Source organism: Leptonychotes weddellii, chromosome 9, assembly GCF_054177405.1.
Source record: "Leptonychotes weddellii isolate Sample4059 chromosome 9, ASM5417740v2, whole genome shotgun sequence".
In the NCBI taxonomy this organism is placed as follows: domain Eukaryota; kingdom Metazoa; phylum Chordata; class Mammalia; order Carnivora; family Phocidae; genus Leptonychotes; species Leptonychotes weddellii.
Window position 1 is genome coordinate 35,352,232 of NC_138377.1, and position 21,958 is coordinate 35,374,189.

General features: G+C 43.0%; 2 protein-coding genes across 6 annotated transcripts in view; one reads left to right on the forward strand and one right to left on the reverse strand.

Moving 5' to 3' along the window:
• Positions 1 to 1,798, reverse strand: part of MNAT1 (MNAT1 component of CDK activating kinase) — a 200,723-nt gene extending 198,925 nt beyond the window's left edge. The window contains exon 1 of one of the 2 annotated variants that reach the window (XM_031024500.2): positions 1,671 to 1,798. The gene's annotated coding sequence lies outside the window, so the exon portion shown is untranslated. Of the gene's footprint in view, positions 1 to 1,466; positions 1,578 to 1,670 lie in introns of those variants that run through there. The other variant, XM_081830429.1, reaches the window with a different exon arrangement.
• Positions 239 to 12,766, forward strand: SIX4 (SIX homeobox 4). 4 transcript variants are annotated; one of them, XM_081830423.1, is made up of 4 exons: positions 239 to 308; positions 517 to 1,373; positions 4,071 to 4,759; positions 8,400 to 12,766. In XM_081830423.1, exons 1-4 carry the CDS (start codon positions 306 to 308, stop codon positions 9,194 to 9,196), a joined length of 2,346 nt encoding a protein of 781 aa, XP_081686549.1. In that variant the 5' UTR covers positions 239 to 305; the 3' UTR covers positions 9,197 to 12,766. The 4 variants fall into 4 exon arrangements, 3 of the variants coding, with proteins under 3 accessions (XP_081686549.1, XP_081686548.1, XP_081686550.1); XR_014148439.1 differs by lacking the exons at positions 239 to 308; positions 8,400 to 12,766 and adding an exon at positions 3,371 to 3,534 and having other exon boundaries at positions 398 to 1,373; positions 4,071 to 4,206; XM_081830422.1 differs by lacking the exon at positions 239 to 308 and having other exon boundaries at positions 398 to 1,373.
• The last annotated feature ends 9,192 nt before the right edge of the window (positions 12,767 to 21,958 follow it).

Here is a 21,958-nt window from a genome sequence, read left to right on the forward strand (position 1 = left end):
CCCATTAGGTAATTTCCCGCCCAGGAGCCTGGCCTAAAAAGAATGTCGGTGTTTCCCTTCAGGTATAGGTGCCTGGGGGTCAGGGGGAGAGGGAAAGGCAAGGGGTGGAGTGGGAGGCGGGTGATCGACAGGGATAGAAACCGTGTCTCCTCCTCCCTCTGAATGCGAAATAGCCAATGAGGTGGCGCGGCCGGCCCGGCCCGGCCGCCAGTGCCATATAGTATGCAGCAACCCGAGGAGTCACGTTGGGGGAACGGCAGAAAGCAGCTATCCTTTTACACTACTTTGCTCTAGCAGCTATCTTAATGGTGACTGCGTGGCCGGGGGGAAACCTGATCGGCCAGATCCAGCCGAAACCGGGAGGGAGGGAGTGGGCTTTCCGGAGGGGGGGAGGAGGGAGGGAGACGAAGAAGGAGGAGTAAGAGAGGGGGAAAGAAAGAGGAAAAGAGTGCGAGGGAGTGAGGGAGGGAGGAAAATAAACAACAAAAAATGTCCTCTTCCTCCCCCACCGGGCAGATTGCAAGTGCGGCGGACATCAAGCAGGAGAATGGGATGGAAAGCGCCTCGGAAGGGCAAGAGGCGCCCCGAGAAGTGGCGGGGGGCGCGGCGGCGGGGCTGAGCCCCCCGGCTCCAGCCCCTTTCCCCCTGGAGCCGGGGGACGCCACGGCCGCCGCCGCAGGGGTGAGCGGAGAGGAAGGGGCAGTGGCGGCAGCGGCGGCGGATCAGGTACAACTCCACTCGGAACTTCTGGGCAGGCACCACCACGCCGCGGCCGCCGCCGCCGCCGCCGCCGCCGCGGCCGCCGCCGCCGCCGCGCAGACCCCACTGGCCTTCTCGCCCGACCACGTCGCCTGCGTGTGCGAGGCGCTGCAGCAGGGGGGCAACCTGGACCGCCTGGCCCGGTTCCTGTGGTCGCTGCCCCAGAGCGACCTGCTACGTGGCAACGAGAGCCTGCTGAAGGCGCGGGCGCTGGTGGCCTTCCACCAGGGCATCTACCCCGAGCTCTACAGCATCCTCGAGAGCCACAGCTTCGAGTCGGCCAACCACCCGCTGCTGCAGCAGCTCTGGTACAAGGCGCGCTACACCGAGGCCGAGCGAGCCCGCGGCCGGCCACTGGGCGCCGTGGACAAGTACCGGCTGCGCAGGAAATTCCCCCTGCCCCGCACCATCTGGGACGGCGAGGAGACGGTGTATTGTTTCAAGGAGAAGTCGCGCAACGCGCTCAAGGAGCTCTACAAGCAGAATCGCTACCCTTCGCCCGCCGAGAAGCGGCACCTGGCCAAGATCACCGGCCTCTCCCTCACCCAGGTCAGCAACTGGTTCAAGAACCGCCGGCAGCGCGATCGGAACCCCTCCGAGACCCAGTCCAAAAGGTGAGCGCCAACTTTCCTCCTCCTCCCCCTTCCTCTCCCCCACCCCCTTCCCAGCTTTCTTTTCCTCCAAGTGCTCGCAAACATGGCGCTTACCTTCCCCACCAGCCTGGTCCGGCTGCCCACCTCTCCCCGCCCCCCACCTCTCCCCGACCGGAGGATGGGGGGGGCGGCGGTGGCGAGAGGCGGGGGAACCTCCCTCCTTACCCTCCCCCTCCTCCCCCCAGAAGTTTCTCGTCGCCCGCCTAGGTCTCAGTCCCCGCCCCCACCTCGGCTGGTCACCGCCGCCCAGTTTCCCACCCCCATCACGCTGGCTTTGAAGTTGCCACTCTCTCTCGGGTTCTGGCGGGGCGCAGGAGCGTGTGTAGGCGCCGGAAAGGGAGCATTGGTTGCCGCCCGAGGCCCACGAAGGTTGCCAGCGCGGGCTGGGGTCTGCACCTCCAGCGGGTCACACCGGCCGGGCGCGTGCGCGCGCTCCTAGACACTACCCCTCCCGCCCCAACCTGCTCTGGAGGTCGCCTTGGCCGCTCTGGAGGGATGAGTGTGTTGGTGGGGGCTAGCGTTTCAGAAGGGGGGCTGGGGACGTCGAGGTTTTATGTGACAGAGTTAATCATTCACCCTGCGCGCTGTGGTTCCCTTCGCGGCCGCGGCAACGTGGGGTGTTGGTGCGGCTGGCTCTGCCGTGTTTTGAAACCTGATTCTGAGCTCCTTCGGATCGGGTTTCAGCGCCGCCGGGGCAGTGGGGCTGCGGGGCTTGCTTCCTCGGCCTCCGAACCCTGCCTGGCTCCCTCCCGGGACAGCAGTTGGGGGTGGGGGCGCTATCAGCTCCACACCTCCCAAAGTGCCCACCCTGGCGGGTTTGAACTTTTTGACTGGCAGAGTTTTGGGCCCCAACTGGTAGAAAATGGGTTTTCCACCTCTTTTGTGCGGTCCTTTCGAGTCAGACACCTGGAGGGTGTATTTGGTGTATTGTTGAGCGAACTGTGGAGAAGGTCGCCTAAAGAGATGGTGTCTCCGGCCACGCGGGCATAGGACAGAAAGAACCCAAAGCAGCTCGAAGGTTCTGCCCAGAGAAGGAACTTGGGCGCCAGGGAGCCCGTCCGGGCTGAGCGAAAGCGATCGCCCGGCGCATTCCAGAGTCCGCCGCGGTCCGCCCTTGCCGCTCCTGCCCCTGCGCCCCCGCCGGGGCCCGAGGGCTCCGGCGCTCCTCGCCCAAGGCAGGGAGGGAGGCGCTGTGTCCGACCGGGCCTCGCGATTATCAAAACAAAACGCGCACTGCGACCTGCGGGCATCCTTCCGCAGACCTGCGGGGAGACCCAGAGGAGGCCCGTCGGTCACCCCGCGCCAGCTTGTGGCAGCGGATCCCGTCGCTCGGAGCTCCGTCGGAATCCTCAGGGCCCGAGGCAGGGGGTGGGGAGCGGGCGTGGCGCGCAGGCCAGCTGCCCTGCAGCCTCCACTCCCCGGCTGGGCGCGTTCCCCGTCTCCCCAGCCACACTCTGCCGGCTTTGCGTACCCCCCCCAACTCCACACCCCCTGCCCCCGGCCCAGTTGCCTGGTTTAGGCCCCTCTCCGGATCTACCTCCCACCCGCACCCCCGGTGAGTCACCCTCGCAGACGGCGACGGCGGCTCAGCCTCAGCTCGTAAATCAAAGCGCTTTCTGCGCTCCTGGCCCCGCAGCCCAAAGCCCGGGTAATCCCCTCCCCTCCGCATGAAAGCGAACCGACCGCCGGGCACTGCAAGGGACGTGGATCTTCTACCGGGGCCAAGTCACACCACGCTTCCAAACTGCCAACTAACTGCCCCTTTCTCCCCCGCCCAGCCTCAGACCAAATGGGAAATCCCACCACTACCCCTCCCCGGATTTGGTATTTCCCCCAAAGTCGGGGAGCTGAGGAACACAGTCCCCGTCTGGAGCAGAAGGAATGAGGGTGCTGGGGAAGGGGTCTGATGGTTACAAGGCTGCTGAGTGACCCACACCCTTTCCCTCCCACCTCACCAGGGCACTGGATGGTGTATGTTAAATAGGCCCCTATGGCTTCTTTTGGATTCAAAGGCGACTGCACATAACAGTTCTTGGGTTGAAAGTGCCTTTCCTACATCAAGGACAGCCACTTTGTTGAATGAGAGAGTTGTCAGTCTGGTGGAGTAGAAGTTTGGGAGCAGGTGAGAAAATGATCTCTTGTTAACTAACTGGCAAACAAAACTGAACACTTCCCACCTCCTGCTCCTTTGGCAGTTTCATTTACCTCCAAGATCACACTAATCTGAATTGGTTTTGAGGGGAGGGGAAGGAGTTCCTAAACAGGAAAGACTGACCACCTCATCTAGGGAGTTTTTTTCTGCAGCATAGGTAGCAGCGTATATAAAAGGAAGGAATAACTTCAATGCTATAAAAATGTATATACAATTCTCATAGTAAATCCTATTAGCTGAATTTACATCTTCCAGATCTCTGGACTTTGCCTGAATTTATTATTGGTAAAATGATTGGGATAGGAGAGTTTATCTTCCCACATTCTCTGGATGGTCAGAATCTGCTGAAAGTTCTCATAGCTTAAACGGGACTAAAAACTTCCTGCTCTGCTTTCCTTAAATACTGACTTTAATGGGGTTAGAGCCTGGACTTCTAAACAAATGGCACTATGTAGAATGTCGTCCCTCTGACCTTCTGAATGTCTTGGTTTTCCCCCTCTCTGCAGTGAGTCAGATGGCAATCCCAGCACTGAAGATGAATCCAGCAAGGGCCATGAGGACTTGTCTCCTCATCCACTCTCCGGTTCATCGGATAGTGTCACTAACCTCAGCCTTTCCAGTCACATGGAGCCCATATATATGCAACAAATTGGAAATGCTAAGATCTCATTAAGCTCTTCTGGAGTTTTGTTGAATGGAAGCTTGGTGCCTGCAAGTACTTCACCTGTCTTTCTTAATGGTAATTCTTTCATTCAGGGACCCAATGGAGTCATCCTTAATGGATTAAATGTGGGAAACACACAGACAGTGTCGTTGAACCCACCAAAAATGGCATCAAACATTGTGAGCAATGGTATATCCATGAGTGACATACTGGGGTCTACCTCCCACGATGTGAAGGAATTCAAAGTCCTCCAGAGTTCTTCAGCTAACCCAGCAGCCACCACTTCTTACAACTCCAGTGTCCCCGTGTCATTCCCAGGGCTGATACCCAGCACTGAGGTAAAAAGAGAAGGCATTCAAACGGTGGCTTCCCAGGATGGAGGCTCTGTGGTGACTTTTACTACACCAGTGCAAATTAACCAGTATGGCATTGTCCAGATCCCCAATTCCGGAACAAACAGCCAGTTCCTTAATGGGAGCATTGGATTCTCTCCACTGCAGCTGCCTTCTGTTTCCGTAGCAGCTTCACAAGGTAAAAGTCTCATTCGGCACCGCCACGCACCAGTGAATGTTTTAGCCAGCCGCTGTAAATGACGCATTTGGTGAGAGCTATAGATTGATGTTACCGTTCAGGTACCTCGTTGGCTGCCACAGCTGCAGAATAGCCTTGATTTGTCTCTCCTCCTTCACAACACCCGTGTAAGATCCAGCTTGTTTGGTTCCCTGGCATCATGGACATGGGCTCGTATTTTCCTAACGACTGAATGGAAAAATACAGGTCATAGCAGATCTTGCCAGTTCTACAATTATAGAAATATAAGTCAATTGGTGCTTACAAAATAACCCATTGCTTGACATTTTAAGATTAAAAATTAATAAGATTGCTAAGAACACAAAATTAGTCAAGGCAGTTGGTACAAATGTGTACACTTTACCTAAGCATTTTCTGTTTGACCAAGAAGTATTTTAGAAGGGCAGGCTAAAAAGACTGGATCAGTTGTGTTTGATTCATGTTCCTCCTGTAATTAAAACTAACAGACCTAAAGGAAAACCAGAGGAATACGTGACTGGGTGTCTGTGGCTCTGCATGTGTACTAGCCCCCTAAATGTGTGGGTTTGTTTAGGAAGGCAACCATAAGCCTTATTATATATGTTTGTGGCTTTACTAAAGGCAATATGCTAAAGCAGACACTGATCTGAAGTTTGGGAAGCCTGAGGCTGATATGCCACGTCTTCACTGACTTGAAGCAAGTCTGATGGCTCGGTGTCATTTTTTGTATATAGAAACAGGAATAGTCAGAATGGCGGTGGAGGTGGTATGGCCCCTTAAAATTAGGAGTGGGGGATGTCACTGACTGTTTGCCTTCCTGCAAGCAAATCTGAATGTCCAGATTTCTACGAAGCCAAAATTAAGTCAATTGTTTGCCTTAAAGATCAGCTTCCTGTAAAATGGCTTTATCAAAAAAATAGCCAGTTATGCACAACTTTTTTTTGCTTCCACAACTATGATCTACTTCAGTTTATAGGAGACATTAATGGAAAAAATGTTGTTGAGTACATTTCATTCTATAAAATCAATTCTCAGGTAAAAGGGTAGTAAAACACAAAACTCCGGCAGCACACCATGTATTTCTTCATTGTTCCAAGTTCTGGAAAGGATTAAGTTAAATCTTTATCCAACCTAAGGCAAAAATATGGAAACCACAAGGAAAGTCAAAGTGCTTCATTTTATAATAATTTAATGTGGATCTAACCCCTTTTCTCTCTTTAGGAAATTTCCAAACAGTAGATAACATTTTAAAGACAACAGATTTGAGCAAAAAGTCTGGTATGTACACTGGGGAAGAAGAAAAGCAGAAATAGTTTTCACATGTAATCTAGAAATACGCTACTAGAAAAGTATTATAAACTAAAGCTAATTTTTTTTTAAGATTTTTTATTTGAGAGAGAGAGCGAGAGAGAGAGCACGAGAGCAGGGAGGGTCCAAGGGAGAAGCAGACTCCCTGCTGAGCAGGGAGCCCGATGCGGGACTCGATCCCAGGACTCCAGGATCATGACCTGAGCCAAAGGCAGTCGCTTAACCAACTGAGCCACCCAGGCGCCCCATAGCTAATTTTTAAAATGGGACATTTAATATGAATAAGAATAGCATTTTCGGTTAAAATAGCTAAGATCAAATAACAGAGCTGTCAATCCTTAGACTGGGTGCATTAAAGGCGTAAGTTTAACCAGATGGGTCCAGGAAGCAACGTTCCTTTATAGTAATTATGGACTGCTGTTCTCAATAAAGCATTTGGGGATTCAGGCTTTCTCAAAAACAGATACTGAAACTTGCCTTAAAATGTGTAGACAAGGTAGATTATCTTTCAATAGTTAGTATTTATATGCGGAGTTTCTACATCTTTTACTCACTTCATAATCTGAGAAAATAAGGGTTTTTTTTCCTTACCGTCATTACAAAGTTAGGCTTTTCACCTATGTCCTTTTTCGTTTGGATTTTTTTAACTGATTTTGAAATTATTGTCCAATTTATAATTCAAGTGCAGTTATACTTAAAAGCAAGTTTTGGATCACATCTGCTTTTCCTCCTTCATTCATATATGTTATAATTTCTACACATTCAAAAATATTATTTTATTTATATTCAATAGCAGTTGGGGAAAATGTCCTGTCATATTATTTATGGTTCCCTGAAAAAAATAACTAATCGTTTTGTTCGCATATACACAGGCAAATAGTTTCACGAATACATAACACATAGCAAAATAAATATTTCAGATGATTTTACTACAGTTTAGCAGCCAACAAGAATTCTGAAGCACACTTAAGTTGAAGTCAAGTAAAAGCCTTTTCATTTGTTTGGCCTGGAACAAACATTTGTGTTAGGGAAGAACCCAAACATATGTAGAGATGTTTTTATTAACACCAGTATTTCTATGAAGAATACTTTCTGGTGGTTAAATTTTTTTTAAAGCTTAAATGCAGTGTTTTCTTTCTTTCTTTTTTTTTTTTTTTTTCATTTAAAGACATTCCTTTGCATTTAAGGTGCTTAAAAAGTGTTTGGGACATATAAACAGCCCTATGACATTTATTTATCAATATACGTGGTACTATAATCACAGTTATTCTAATTCAAGAAGGGAAATGTTTTAGGTGAATTACCTTTAATATTGAGCTGTTTTCTCAAAATAATAGTTTACTGAACATCTAATTCAAGATCAGGGTAAACAACCCATCTGAGTAATTCTGTCACAAAATTCCCTCAGGTCCACCTTTCAGTGGCAAGATAATTACCATCATTTTACTGTGCCTATGTAAAGACTCAAAAAGAAAAGGGTTTTACTTGATAGTAGGAGTGAGGGGAAGGGTCTAATTCATCTCCATTGTCTGAGTTACCTGATTTTGAACATCTTCTCAGCTTTCCACTTAGGTTTCTTTTTCTACTTCTGGTCTCTGTAGACCATTATAGTGAGAGCCTCAAAATACAAACCTTTTAAAGAAGCATTAGCTCTAGTTATTTACATTAATCTGTAATTTTAGAAGTACATTTTATTATTATCATTAATTCTTCCTATCACTGCAACCCTGAAAATTCAGAACTGGCACAACAAAAGAAAAAACTATTGAATATTTTGTTGATTTGACATTACTTTATGGTTAGTTTGGTGAAAGTTTGAAACTTGTCTGTACAGGTTTATATGGTTAACTTCAGGCCCCAGGGCAACTCATTTTATGGGGATTTTCTACACATCCATTTATGTCGGTTACTGAACTTGTCCTGAACAAAGGCATTTTGTTTTGCATTTGTGTTTTCTAGTTCTAACTGGCAGAGCTAGCTACAACTATCAACTGACTGAGAGAAATCGAGTTGGTAATAGTGAACCAGAAACTTGACGGAAATTAGAACCTGGAAAAAAAGGTTTTCTCACACTTGGTTTCTAAACCAGTAGTTCTCACTTCCCACTGTGTCATCAGACTTACTTGGGAGTTTAAAATACACCTGTTCTAGGACTTACTGAGTCAGATTCTCAGGAGGAGAGCCTGGGAATCTGTAGTTTTAAGTGCTGATGGTGATTCTACTGAACCTGAGAAAAATCATGTGTGTAAAAAAGTATCTTTTTTTCTTTCCTTATCAGTTCTATCAATGATAATCTGTACTTTATTTTTTTTAGGTAATATTTCAGTAAATTCAAGCACTTCAGATGGGAGCACATTTACAAGTGAGTCCACCACAGTCCAGCAAGGAAAGGTTTTCTTGAGCTCTCTTGCTCCCAGTGCAGTGGTATACACGGTTCCTAATTCAGGCCAGACTATAGGATCTGTTAAACAGGAGGGCTTGGAGAGGAGCCTGGTATTTTCTCAGTTGATGCCTGTCAATCAGAATGCACAAATAAATGCAAACCTGTCTTCTGAAAATATCTCGGGGAGTGGCCTCCATCCACTGGCCTCCTCATTAGTTAATGTATCCCCAACTCACCATTTTTCCCTGACTCCCCCTACCTTACTAAATCCCACCGAGCTAAACCCTGACATTGCTGACAGCCAGCCAATGTCTGCACCTGTGGCAAGCAAATCTACTGTGACATCTGTCAGCAACACCAACTATGCAACTCTTCAGAACTGTTCCCTTATTACTGGTCAAGATCTGTTGTCAGTCCCCATGACCCAGGCTGCCCTTGGGGAAATTGTTCCTACAGCTGAAGACCAGGTGGGTCACCCTTCCCCAGCAGTACACCAGGATTTTGTCAGAGAACATCGTTTGGTTCTGCAATCAGTAGCTAACATAAAAGAGAATTTCTTAACAAATTCTGAGGGCAAAGCCACAAGCAACTTAATGATGCTGGAATCAAAATCCAAGTATGTCCTAGAGGGCATGGTTGAGACTGTCTGTGAAGACCTGGAAACAGACAAAAAAGAGCTTGCCAAGCTCCAAACTGTCCAATTGGATGAAGATATGCAAGACTTATAAACTTGAGTTCCCTCTCTCTCTCTCTTTTTTTTGGCATCAGCAGGCAGATCTTTTCACGGAGCCCTGAGGACATAAAGCATTTTCCCATTTCCAGTGAAACACTAGTTTTGTGAGTAAATGAATTCAGGAGACTGGATTGATCTGCATGAAGATCACAGTTAAATATACAGGAATAGAACTGCATCGCTGCAGCTTTTTCGTTCACATATGTTCTCTTTTAAATAGATGGAGACAAAGGAACGAGGTGAAATATATCAAGTCAAAGTGTATCATTTGGTTGACTTAATATAATTCTAAGGTCAAATGGAACTCTATCATTCTTTAAATTTAAACTGTATACACCTGACATCGGCATTAGAAACAATACAGTTATTTTTGTTTACTCTTACTCCATGGGCATTGATGAGGTTAAGAAGCATAAATGGTACTCCGCACTACTCTAAGGGTTTATTTTTGAATATATGCATTTCTGTTTTTCAACATTTTTGTGAAAGTCTTGGTTTGTCTCTACACATTTCCAAATGTGCTTGCTAATAGTCCAGTGGGGCTGAGAAAGTTTGCAACTCCACTAAAAACTCTGAAATAAACTTCAGTATGAGTGTAAATATATTAGTCTTATAAGCCAGGATTTGAGGAATTACAGTGAATTTTATTTATGCTGTATATGTTCTCTTATACTTCAGACACTATGAACTGAAAAGAAAAATGTTTTCTTACTGTTTAATTTATTTTTATTGCTTGAACAGGAAGTGAACATAGTTATTTCCAACAAAGTTTTACTTTTTGTAGGATTTTAAAAGTAATGATTTTTATCAGCAGTCTGTTATGGTCAATATTAATAACACTGAAACGGGCAATCTAACTCCCAATATTGGAATTTTGGTACTTCTTTTCACATCCTTGTTCTTTATTTAGCAACTCTCTGATTCATTTAAATATGTTTTCTATAGAATTCTATGTGCCTTTATGCCTTGTGGCCTTTTAATTATTCTTACTAAGGTACAGAAGTGTCAACAAAAGCACTGATGGCTCTTTTCTATCTAACAGGGTTATTTTCACCACAAAATTGCTTTAAGTCTGAAGAACGTAAGTTTCACTTATATAATTATGTTTATGATGTAAATGGATGAACAACTGATTATATTTGATGCTCTTCATTACAATGAAAATAACAATCATAGATTACCATGTAAAATTAATTCTGTAGACTATGAAAACAACCATTTTAAACTAAGGAAAGAATATATAAATTCTCTTGAGCAAAACTCTGCCCTGATGAAACTTAGTTCTAAGTGTTTTGGATCAGTTGTTACGTTATGACATACAACTGTTATTTGCACTATATTATCATGTCTTGTTTAAAAGTAAATCTTTTGGGGTTTCTTTGAGAAGCTTGCTTGATAATGTTGTGAGCTGTGGTTACAGTTTTTATCAGGACTGAACACAAAATGGAATAATACAAATACATTTATGTAGTGAGTAAAGTCTCTGGTGTCTGCAAAGCAAGAAATGTGAGAAAATGATCTCTTCGGAGATGACTTAAAGTCGTTGAACATAAAGATGTTACCAGTGTTGCTCTCTTCGAGATAAGAACAAAGAGTGTACTCTTGATCCCAACAGGCCCATCAGCTGAGCATGTTGAATAACGGCCATAGAGGACTTACCTTTTCTTGTTATTGCAAATGGAACTCGCAGACATAGGTAAAGAGCCCTATCAAGACTTCTTCCCATCGTTTTGCTAAACAACTTAGATCCCATCTTTTTTATGGAATTAGTTAAAGTTCTTAAACTGCTGAAACTACAGTTTTTCATCTTTTTTTTTTTTTTTAACAAAGTCAGGTGTTTTAGAGTTCTCTTCTCCTCCACCACTATTTACTCAGCTTATTGTTGTTGTTGTTTTTTCCTGTAGGTGTGTGCTGATCATGTTACTGAGATTAATTATATGGTTCTCTAGTGTAGTTTACATGAAAATGATGGCTTTTCACTTGATGGCTGCAGATAGCAAGAGTTTTTGTTCGTTATTTTAAAATACCGATCTAATAAGGGAGATGGGAACGTTTAAAAAGTTATATATATCATATATATAACTGGAAAAGTTTCATATGTCTTCCAAAAATATAATAAGCCTCTCTTTTATTCACAGTTCTTCCTCTTTTTTTTCTCTTAAGAAAAAGAAAAGATAGCACAAAACTTAAAACTTACCTAGGAAACCCATTCATACTCCCAACATGATGTAATTATACCCGTACAATTACTCCAGGTAGCTACACAATATACCAGGTAAGAATCAATGCACATTATAGAGAACTTATTGTTCTTTTCTATTCTTTCAGTAAAATAAGGGCCAGTTGGTTTATAGCCCATACATATGTGAATGAAATAAGATAAACCCCATGATCTCCTTGCACAGAATTGCAAATGTTTTTTGCAATACCAAGGGCCAGACTCAGGACCCTTGGAGTTCATGTGGCAGAATTTCTCTTACATAAACCAATGCTTGAAGATGCTGCAAATGACCCTCAAATGATCCCCGAAGAGGAATCAGAATAGGGGTAAAAACTCCCTGCAAAGCCCAACCCCTGCTGCTGGCTGTGGGATTTTTGGTGTGAGGCTCTCTATGCACTCTGCCAGAATTTGGCATTTAGCTCTTAGTTACGGCTAGTTAAGAACAGTTTTATCATTTAAAGAGAAGGTGCATTTGTTCCTCAATCAAGCAAAAACACCTGCGTTGTAGTGCTTCATAGCTCATATATATTTATAGTAACAAAAAGACTGAATCGTACACGTTTCAGTGCCTTTCTTGTGTCATGAAAGGCAAGTAGACGTTATAGCCATAGGTAAAAAATGTGTAGTTAAATTGCACACTGACCTTAAATCTCCTTGTATATGCCCTTGCATCTTGCATGTCAAAAGTTGGATTATTGGGCATGTGTTGCAGCCTGCCCTGCTACGTTAGGCAAGTGTGTGTTAGTACATCGCCAGAAGTTCTTCATTCTTTTACAATGTTTTCGACAGATCATCTCATCATAAAAATATAAATAATTCAGGACATTTGTGGGGAAAAGAATTACATTTTACAAAAGATGTTTCGAAGTCTTCCTAGAACTTAGATGATAGAGCCTAAAAAGAGTTATTTTGTATCTAGTTGAGACATTTCATGTTAATTTAATATTACCGCCGTACATTTTATTAATCAATTATGTAGCATGTGACTCTTGGCTTTCAGGGTTCTCAATTTTTGTTCTTTTGTTGCATGTACTGTATGTTTAGAGGAGACCGGTTATATACTCAATATGGTTTTACTGTGCCTTACACAAAGAGAAAATCTATACAGAATGTATATCATGGGGTGGGGTAACAGAGTCTCTACTGCACTGTTAGGTGATGGCACACAGAGCATGTCCCAGAACATTTCTGTGCTTAATTACCCAACCAAAGAGATCTAAAGTATGTATGTTGTACTGTAATAGGGGTTTATGCCTGGACAATTAAGTGTTTTATTTGTTTTCTGAAATGATGTGAACTTATTTTTCTAAACACTATGCTAAATAAACTTTATATTTATACATATGTTCTTAAAAAGTTATTTATCGCTGGGAAAAAAAAAAAGAGAAGAGTAGGGAAAAAGAAAAACAAAAACCCACACAAACATTCCATAGGCTGGCAGGTACAACAACAAAAGGAGTCATTTTAGAACAATCTCTGTTGGTCTTTGTACAAGATTATGCAATTCACTTAATTGTATTGCATACCCAAAGCTAAATGATTAGATTTCATCCTCAGTGTAAAGAAATGTTTCCTATGCATCTGGGTATTCCAAAATCTGACTCTCATACTCTAAAAGGTTTATTGGAATTAAATTCAATGATCCAAAGACCTTTCCATTCCCAACCTTACTGGATGAGCTCAATATAATGCATCTTTCAAGCATTCCCATTAACCAAAGTCTGGTTACACCGCTGTTGGGTCCACCAGTGATTTGACTTGAAGATACGGACACAACTGCACCACTGAAGACTCAGCCCTGCTACAGTTTGATCCTACCTTTAAAATTACATGACCTCTGGGGGCGCCTGGGTGGCTCAGTCGTTACGCGTCTGCCTTCGGCTCAGGTCATGATCTCAGGGTCCTGGGATCGAGCCCCACATCAGGCTCCCCGCTCAGCGGGAAACCTGCTTCTCCCTCTCCCACTCCCCAGCTTGTGTTCCTTCTCTCGCTTTGTCTCTCTCTGTCAAATAAATAAAAATAAAAAATAAATTTAAAAAAAATTATATGACCTCTGATGAGGTATGCCTCCCTCACTGAAATGAAGAGGAACTTGGATAAGGGAGATTGGCACCACCTATACAATTGTATTACAAAACCAGTTAAAGGCATCAAATTAATTTCAGGCATTTCTCGACTTTTTTATATTCTTGTCGTTTGTTTCATTTGTTTAGCAATTTTCTTTGTAGCTAAACCAGTTAAAGTGGATAGTGTCTCAGTGAGTCTAGGGTCAGAGTATTGTGGAGTGATTACATTTTATAACATCTTAACCAAACAGATATTTTAAAACATTTGACAGGTCATGACCTGCTTCAAACATTTGTGACTCTAGCAAACGAAATAAAAACCCTCAAGGGGAATTCAAGAGTTTCAGCTATAGGATTCCATACCACTTTTTCTGCTTCCCTTAAGAAATAATATATGTGGGGTGCTGGGCTGGCTCAGTAGGCATGTGACTCTTGATCTTGGGGTCATGAATTCAAGTCCCATGTTGGGCATAGAGCTTACTTAGAAAAAAATAATAAATGTGGAAATTTGCCTTTATACATCACCATTTTCAATAAAGTAGATAGTAAATACATAAAGATATATTCAGATAATGGCCAGTACTATAAAGCCTATAACAAGGTAATGAGATTGAGCATGGGGAATGGTAGAAGTGGGGACACACATTACATTGGTCAAGGAAAGTCTCAAGGAAGTAAACTTAGAACAAAGAGGCGTGAATGAAGAGAGAGAACCAGCCCACAAGACTTAGAAAAATAGCATTCCAGACCTAGGGAACAGCAGGTACAAAGACCCTAAGGGAGGAGCAGAGTGGCTGTTAACTCCTAGTGTTAACCCTAGTAGTCATTTAGTAGGAGATGCAATCAGAGAGAGAGGCAGGTAGGTGCCAAATCACAGGTAGAACTTTATTGGTCTGTGCTGAATTGTTTGGATTTGAGTCAGAGAAGCAAGGATTGACATAACATGATTTACACGTTTTTTTAAAGATTTTGTTTATTTGACACAGAGAGAGAGAGCGCGAGAGAGGAGAACACAAGCAAGGGGAGCGGGAGAGGGAGAAGCAGGCTTCCCGCCAAGCAGGGAGCCCGATGCGGGGCTCGATCCCAGGACCCTGGGATCATGACCCGAGCCGAAGGCAGACGCTTAACGACTGAGCCACCCAGGCGCCCCACGATTTACACTTTAAAATATCACTCTGCCTATTCTTTGGAGAATGGTGTTGTAGGAAGCCATTCTTGTGTGGGAAGGCATTAGGAAATTATGTCATATTGTCCTAAGCTGTTGGACAGGAAATACCTCAGGAGCTGTTGAAGCATGTATGGCCGTTTTTTCCTAAATGTCACCAGAATTTCTGCTCCCCAAGCCTTCTGTCTACTCTGCCTCTTGCTGTTAGCCAAAGCCGCCAGCTTCCTGCTATGATTGTCCCAGTCTGAACTTGTGCCCTGAACTCCAGTCTATAGATCCAGTTCCCTAATGGATATTTTCAGAATGTCCCAGTCACCTATGACTCTACATATGAAAAATTTAAACTATTATGTTTGCCTTAAGTCTGTTTCTCACTCAGTGCTCCTCATTATATAGTAGCACTCATTTATCCACCAGCCAAATAAAAAATCTGGGACTCACTCTGGAGTCTTCTCTCCCTTTCTTCCCACCTCCTCCACCAGATCACTACATCTCTCCATGGCTGCTATTTTACTGTCTCTTGAATCAATTCCTTCCCCTCCATTTCTAAAGTTACTGCCATAGCTTAGGCACTTATCGTTTTGGTTTTTGTGGGGGTTTTTTTAATATATTTTATTTTTAAGCAATCGCTACACCCAACATGGGGCTTAAACTCATAACCCCGATATCAAGAGTCTCATGCTCCACTGACTGAGCCAGCCAGGCGCCCCAGCATTTACCATTTCTTGACTGAATTATTACAATCACCTCCTACCTGGTATCTCAGTGTCTGGTCCTCATTCCAGGCTACATTACAATTATATTTAGATGCAACTTTCAGAATTCAAGACTTATTTCAGCCTCGCTTTCCAGTTTAGAACCTTCCATGGTCTCCACTGTCTATGAAATACCATTCAAACCCCTTAACAGGGGCGCCTGGGTGGCCCAGTTGGATAAGTTCTGATTCTTGGCTTTGCACTCAGGTCGTGATCTGAAGATCATGAGACTGAGCTGTGTGTCGGGCTCTGTGCTCAGGGCAGAGTCGGCTTGGGATTCTTTCTCGCTTTTGCTCTCGCTTGCTCTCTAAAATAAATAAATCCTTAAAAAATAAAAACAATAAGCCCCTTAACATACAAAGCCCCCAAGACCCAGGCCCTACTTCTTTGTCTAGTCACATCTGTTCCCCAAAGGGACCGGGTTCTTTCTTACCTACCCAATCACCAAGACTCACTAGATGTCACTAGTGAATCTAGTGATCTGGGAATCTCCGTCTCACCCTCATACAGAATAGTGCATGGCCCATTCTGGGACTTGACAGGGATTTATGCCTTCCCTCAGTGTAGCACTTATCACATCATTATGTGTTTGCTTCTCTGCACTTTCATCTCTGCTTCTCTGGCATTCAGTGTAATGGAGCATAGTAGGCACTTAAAAAATATTTGTTGAATGCACAGTGACTCTGTTATCCTTTCCTTTAAATCATTTCACTTGCTCTGGATTAAGGAACTTCATTGCTAGGGCACCTGCCCGGCTCAGTCAGTAGAGCATGTGACCCTTGATCTTGGGGGTGTAAGTTTGAGCCCCACACTGGGTGTAGAGATTACTTAGAAAATAATAAAATCTTCTTTTAAAAAGAAAGAAACTTATTTGCTAAACTAGTTAAAGCATTATCTCTATTTAGAGCTCAAAAAATAAATCAATACATTTGAGGGTAGAACCTTAAAGTGGCTCTTTGAATCTTCTAGCATTAGTGGATGGTCTTCATGGTAATTATTTTCCTTACTGTTCCAAGGTTTTTTCCACTTACTTCCAAATAGAGGCTGGGTTTCAGAAGATAGAGGTTGGCTAAAGTTTGACAGACAAGTGGGGCATTAGCACAAAATATAGTCACTAAGCTTTTTTAGATCAATGTTTCAAAATAGCAGTGATGTACAGAAAAGCTATTTATACTTATGTATAGATATACTTTCTAAAAATATTCTCTCTGTGGATGTATTCCTATTACTTGTATGTGAACTGAGCAGATGTCTAAAGAGTCTATGAGGAATAGTAAATGGAACGTAGAGTTTAGGCATTAGGAAATCTGGATTCTAATTAGCTTTTAGATTTGGGAAATATCAATTCACCTCTCTGGAACCTATTTTTTTCCATTGAAATGGATATGTTGGGTATCCTTATATTTGAGATTCATGTAGCTATAAGAAATGAAAAAGGTTAATAAAATGCATGCCCTCCCCCCACCACATAGGTTAAGAAGACCAAATCAATTACAGAATGAAAATACACTGTGACCTGCAGAGCACTACAAATGTAAAATAAAATAATGGATACTGAGTCAACAACCTGCGACCGTCTAGGATTATTTAGAGGTGTAGAGTGAGGTGAGGCAGGTCTGGGTCTACACTCTTCCACCTTCTTCACCTGTCTCTACTTTGCTCCCTAACGGTTCTGCCCTTCTCTCAGGTACCGCCCTACCTCCCCAAGTGCCTTAAGTGATAACCCTGGTGTGGGTGCTTAACAGTTTAAGATATGATGAGCCCAACCCGCACCCCCATGGTTTTGCTTTTTTTTTAAAACTCCTCCCCTCTTCTTGGGAATTTGCATTTTAAGGAAGGCTTTTAAAGACACAAAAGAACCAAGCTGTAATCATAATGATAAATTTCAGATTAATAAAACTGAGCAAGGTGTTCCCTTTTCCTAAGAGCAGCAGACGTGTGTGTGTGTGTGTGTGTGTGTGTGTGTGTGTGTGTGTGTGTGTGTGTGAAGCTGGGTATAGGGAGAGAAGGATAGATGAGCAGAGGAAAAGAGAGATTACCTCCATTTCTCTTCTTTGTGTGCTCTACATCCCCCCTGGATATCCAGGACCAGACAGTGGAATTTGAGCTGTTGGATCCTCTGAAAACAATTAACAGTATAGTTTTCCCCACCCCATCTCATCCAGAGCTTGGGATATTTCCTTCAAGAGAATTCCTGTGTTGAAAAGTCATTAGCTAGAATAAAACCATAAAAATTAGCTACAGAAAAACAAAGGTTGTTCCAGGTTTTTCTGGGGTTTTTTGCTTTTAAAGATGTGAGCTATAGGGGTGCTATAGGGCTCAGTCAGTTAAGCGTCCAACTCTTGATTTCAGTTCAGGTTATGGTCTCAGGGTCTTGAGATCAAGCCCAGGGTTGGGCTCCAGACTCAGCGTGGAGTCTTGAGATTCTCTCTCTCCCTCTGCCCCTCCTCCCTTGCACCCCACACTGCCTTGCTCACACATTCTCTCTCTCAAATAAATAAATGAAATCTTTGGGGGGAAAAAAAAGGTGGCTCTGTCAGTTGGGTGACTGACTCCTGGTTTTGGCTCAGGTCGTGATCTCAGGGTCCTGGGTTGGAGCCCCATGACTGACTCCATGCTCCCTGGGGAGTCTGCTTCAGGATTCTCTCTCTCGCTCTGCCTCCCCACTGCACATTCTCTCTCTTTCTCTCTCTAAAATAAAGAAATAAATCTTTTTTTAAAAAAAAGATGTGAGCTATATAGGAGATGTGCCAAAGAAAACCCAAAATACACATTTGGTTGAAATTAGGGAATTTAATACAAGTTTGTGTTCATTTTTATTTATTTAATAAGTACATTCTTACTGTGTTCTTTAAAAGATGGATGACCTTGAATATCTTAGTATAAATGTATTACTCATTCCTTGGCAAATTTATTTTATTAGCATTTAATGGGGGGGAGAAAAGATGATTGAAATCCTGCCCCTGCATGAATAACCATTAGTGCTTTTAATCCTAAAGTGACTTAAGTATCCTCTCCAAATCGTCCCAGGTAGAATTTCCAAAATCTCTCCAATGAACACATAATAGTTCTAAGAATACATACAGTCTCCAAGAGTCCCTTACTTCTAGTCTCACTATACAGTCATACTCCAATATCTTAACAAACACGCATCGGTCTTCCCAAGAACAAGCACAGATTTTCCCATTAGGTAGCAAGTTGATAGTGCTGTAATACTGAGCTCCTAGTAAGAGCAAAGCTATATCAATATAGGATTTGTGGGGTTTTTTTCTTTTTGTTTGTTTTAAGATTTTATTTATTTGAGAGAGAGAGTGAGTGAGAGAGAGAGCACAGGGAGAGGGAGAAGCAGGCTCCCCACTGAGCAGGGAGCCCAATGCGGGGCTCCATCCCAGGACCCTGGGATCATGACCCAAGCAGAAGGCAGATGCCCACCCAGCTGAACCCTCCAGGAGCCCCTAGGATTTGTGTTTTTCAAGGAGGAATAAATTATGCTAAAATTTGCCTTTATTTTATTTTAAATGGTGCATATTAACAATGTAAATTAAATGTATGAACAAGATTGGGTCCCTATGTAAAGTATCTAAGGTGAAAGATTATTTATCAAATGCTTAAATTCCTTAGAAGCACTCTAAAATATATTAGCTATTGAATGTTAAATACAAAGCATTTCTCTGATTATCACAGCAGATCCCCATATGGAGCCTACAAGAAAATATTTTCTAAGTTATTATAAATAAAACTGCCTTTTAATTTTTTTTCTAGAATCCAAAATTTTCATTAATTGCACACTAATAGACCTCTTTTCAAGGTTGTCCTTAGTTAGGTTTCTCCATGAAAACTGTTAGATGTGTCTGTAAACCAAGGTAATTTTTATAAAGAAAAGGAAACTTTGATATAATATCCTAAATACTACTACCTAAATGCCCGATGATCATGTTACCTTAGTGCATACTCCCCAGAGGTCTGGGTAAACCGAAGTCATAGATGCCCACCATTCCTTTTCATTGCTGTAAAGAATATGGCAACATTCAGCGGAGATTCGTGTTTCCCAGTGCCAATTCGATGAAGCCAAAATCTTGGCAATGACAATGCACTTGTATATAAACATAAGACCAGGTTTGTGATTTGGGCCCAAGTTCCTATACCAGAGGCAAAAACTGTTCTAAAGGACCACTTTCAGCCTCTGGAAACATCAGGAACCCTGAAAAGCTCCCAAAGCTCTGCTAGAATCAGTTTACTTAATTTTTTTTTTAAGATTTATTTATTTGAGAGAGAGAGAGAGAGAGCACACAAGCAGAGGGAGGGGCAGAGGGAGAGGGAGAGGGAAAGAAAGAATCCTCAAGCAGACTCCTCCCTGCTGAGCACGGAACCCGACATGGGGCTCGATCCCAGGACCCTGAGATCGTGACCTGAGCTGAAATCCAGTCAGATACTTAACTGACTAAGCCACCCAGGTGCTCCCAGTTTACTTAATTTATAGCAAACCCCAGCATACATAGGTCAAGTGCCAGACTCATTACTGGGGCTTCAAGGATGGAGCAGTCAGTCTAACATCTAAGAACTAAGTTAAGTGGATTGATAGGGAAATACAAACTATCCATGCTAAAGTACTAAAAAGAGGTATGTAGAACATGTCCAGAAGAGTTGTACGAGGCCCAAAGGGCAGGGTGATATTGTTTTTTAAAAATGTATTTTAAGAGTACTCTGGCAGGGCACAGAGAAAGAATGTTCTAGGTGGGTGATATAGCTTTTCTAATAAGGATTTTAAACTTTAGAGGCAATGGGTCATCATGAAAAGCATTATTTTTTTAAACTTCCACTCTTTTTATTATTGCAAAAAAGATTATTTCCTATAGAAAACACAGGACACAAAAATCTTACACATAATCCCATCACCTGGAGATAATAATAGCTAACATTAAGTATATATTTACTATTTGCTAAGTACTCTTCGAAGTGCTCTTACACGTGTTGCATCCTTTATTCATTAAAACAACCCTGCGAAGTAGGTATAATTACAGACCCGGTTTTGCAGGATACCGAAGCACAGAGGACACAAGTAATTGTCCTAAATGTTCATAGCAAGTAGCTGAGCTGGCTCCAAAGCATGACCCTCCCTTTTTCTAATTAAAAAAATTATTAATTTCTTAAAAAAAATTTAATTGTAATAAAGAATATATAAAATTTACCAATTTCAATCTTTTGAGGAAAGGTCATATTTTTTCCATAGTGGCTGCATCATTTCACCATCCCACCAACAGTGCGCAAGGGTTCCAATTTTTCCACGTCCTTGCTAAACCTATTTTCTGGTTGTTGTTTTTTTTAAGATTTTATTTATTTGACAGAGAGAGAGCAGGAGAGCACAGGCAGGGGGAGGGGCAGAGGGAGAGGGCGAGCGAGAAGCAGGCTCCCCGCTGAGCAGGGAGCCCAATGTGGGGCTCGATCCCAGAACCCTGGGACCACGACGAAAGCCTAAGGCAGTTGCTTAACCAACTGAGCCACCCAGGCACCCCATTATGCTTTTTTGATAGTAGCATCTCAGTGGGTGTAAGGTGCTATCTCACTGTGGTTTTGATATGCATTTCTCAGATTAATGATGATAAGTACCTTTTCATATTCTTGTTGGTCATTGGTATATCATTTTTGGAGAAGTGTTTATTTAAATCTTTTGCCCTTTTTAATCTAATTATTTGATTATTTTATTATTGAATTGTAGGAATTCTTTTCATTTTTCTTAAAGATTTTATTTTTAAGTAATCTCTACACCTAATGTGGGGCTTGAACTCATAACCCCGAAATCAAGAGTTGCATGCTCTATTGATGGAGCTAGCCAGGCACCCCTTGAATTGTAGGAATTCTCTATATATTCTGGATATTAATCTCTTTTCACATATATGATTCGCAAACATTTTCTCCCATTCCGCATAGACTGCCTTTGCATTCTGTTGATTATGTCCTTTCATGAACAAAAGGGTTTTTTCCTTTTTTTTTTTAAGATTTTATTTATTTATTTGAGAGAGAGAATGAGAGACAGCACAAGAGGGAAGAGGGTCAGAGGGAGAAGCAGACCCCCCGCCGAGCAGGGAGCCCGATGCGGGACTCGATCCCGGGACTCCAGGATCATGACCTGAGCCGAAGGCAGTCGCTTAACCGACTGAGCCACCCAGGTGCCCCTTTCCTTCTTTTTATTAGAGCAGACACACAATGTTACATTAGTTTCAGGTGTACAACATAGTGATTCAAAAACTCTGTGCACTATGCTACGCTGATCACAAGTGTGGCTACCACCTGCCCCCATACAGCGCTATTACAATATCATTAACCATATTCCCTCTGCTGGGCCTTTCAGATGAACAAAAGTTTTTAAGTATGATGTTGCATTTGTCTATTTTTGCCTTCATTGGCCTGTGCTTTTGGCAGCATATCCAAGAAATCATTGCCATGCAATATCATGAAGCTCCTCTCCTGCTCTCTTTTAGGAGTTTTGTAGTTTGGGGTCTTATATTTAGGTCTTTAGTATATTGGATTGATTTTTGTATAAGAGTTATAT

What these genes read in the sequence shown, in the direction of transcription:
- SIX4 (XM_081830422.1), top strand. Translation starts at nt 490, where the DNA reads ATGTCCTCTTCCTCCCCCACCGGGCAGATTGCAAGTGCGGCGGACATC. An exon ending in TCCGAGACCCAGTCCAAAAG is followed by an intron (nt 1,374 to 4,070) that starts GTGAGCGCCAAC and finishes CCCTCTCTGCAG; the next exon opens with TGAGTCAGATGGCAATCCCA. An exon ending in TTCCGTAGCAGCTTCACAAG is followed by an intron (nt 4,760 to 8,399) that starts GTAAAAGTCTCA and finishes TATTTTTTTTAG; the next exon opens with GTAATATTTCAGTAAATTCA.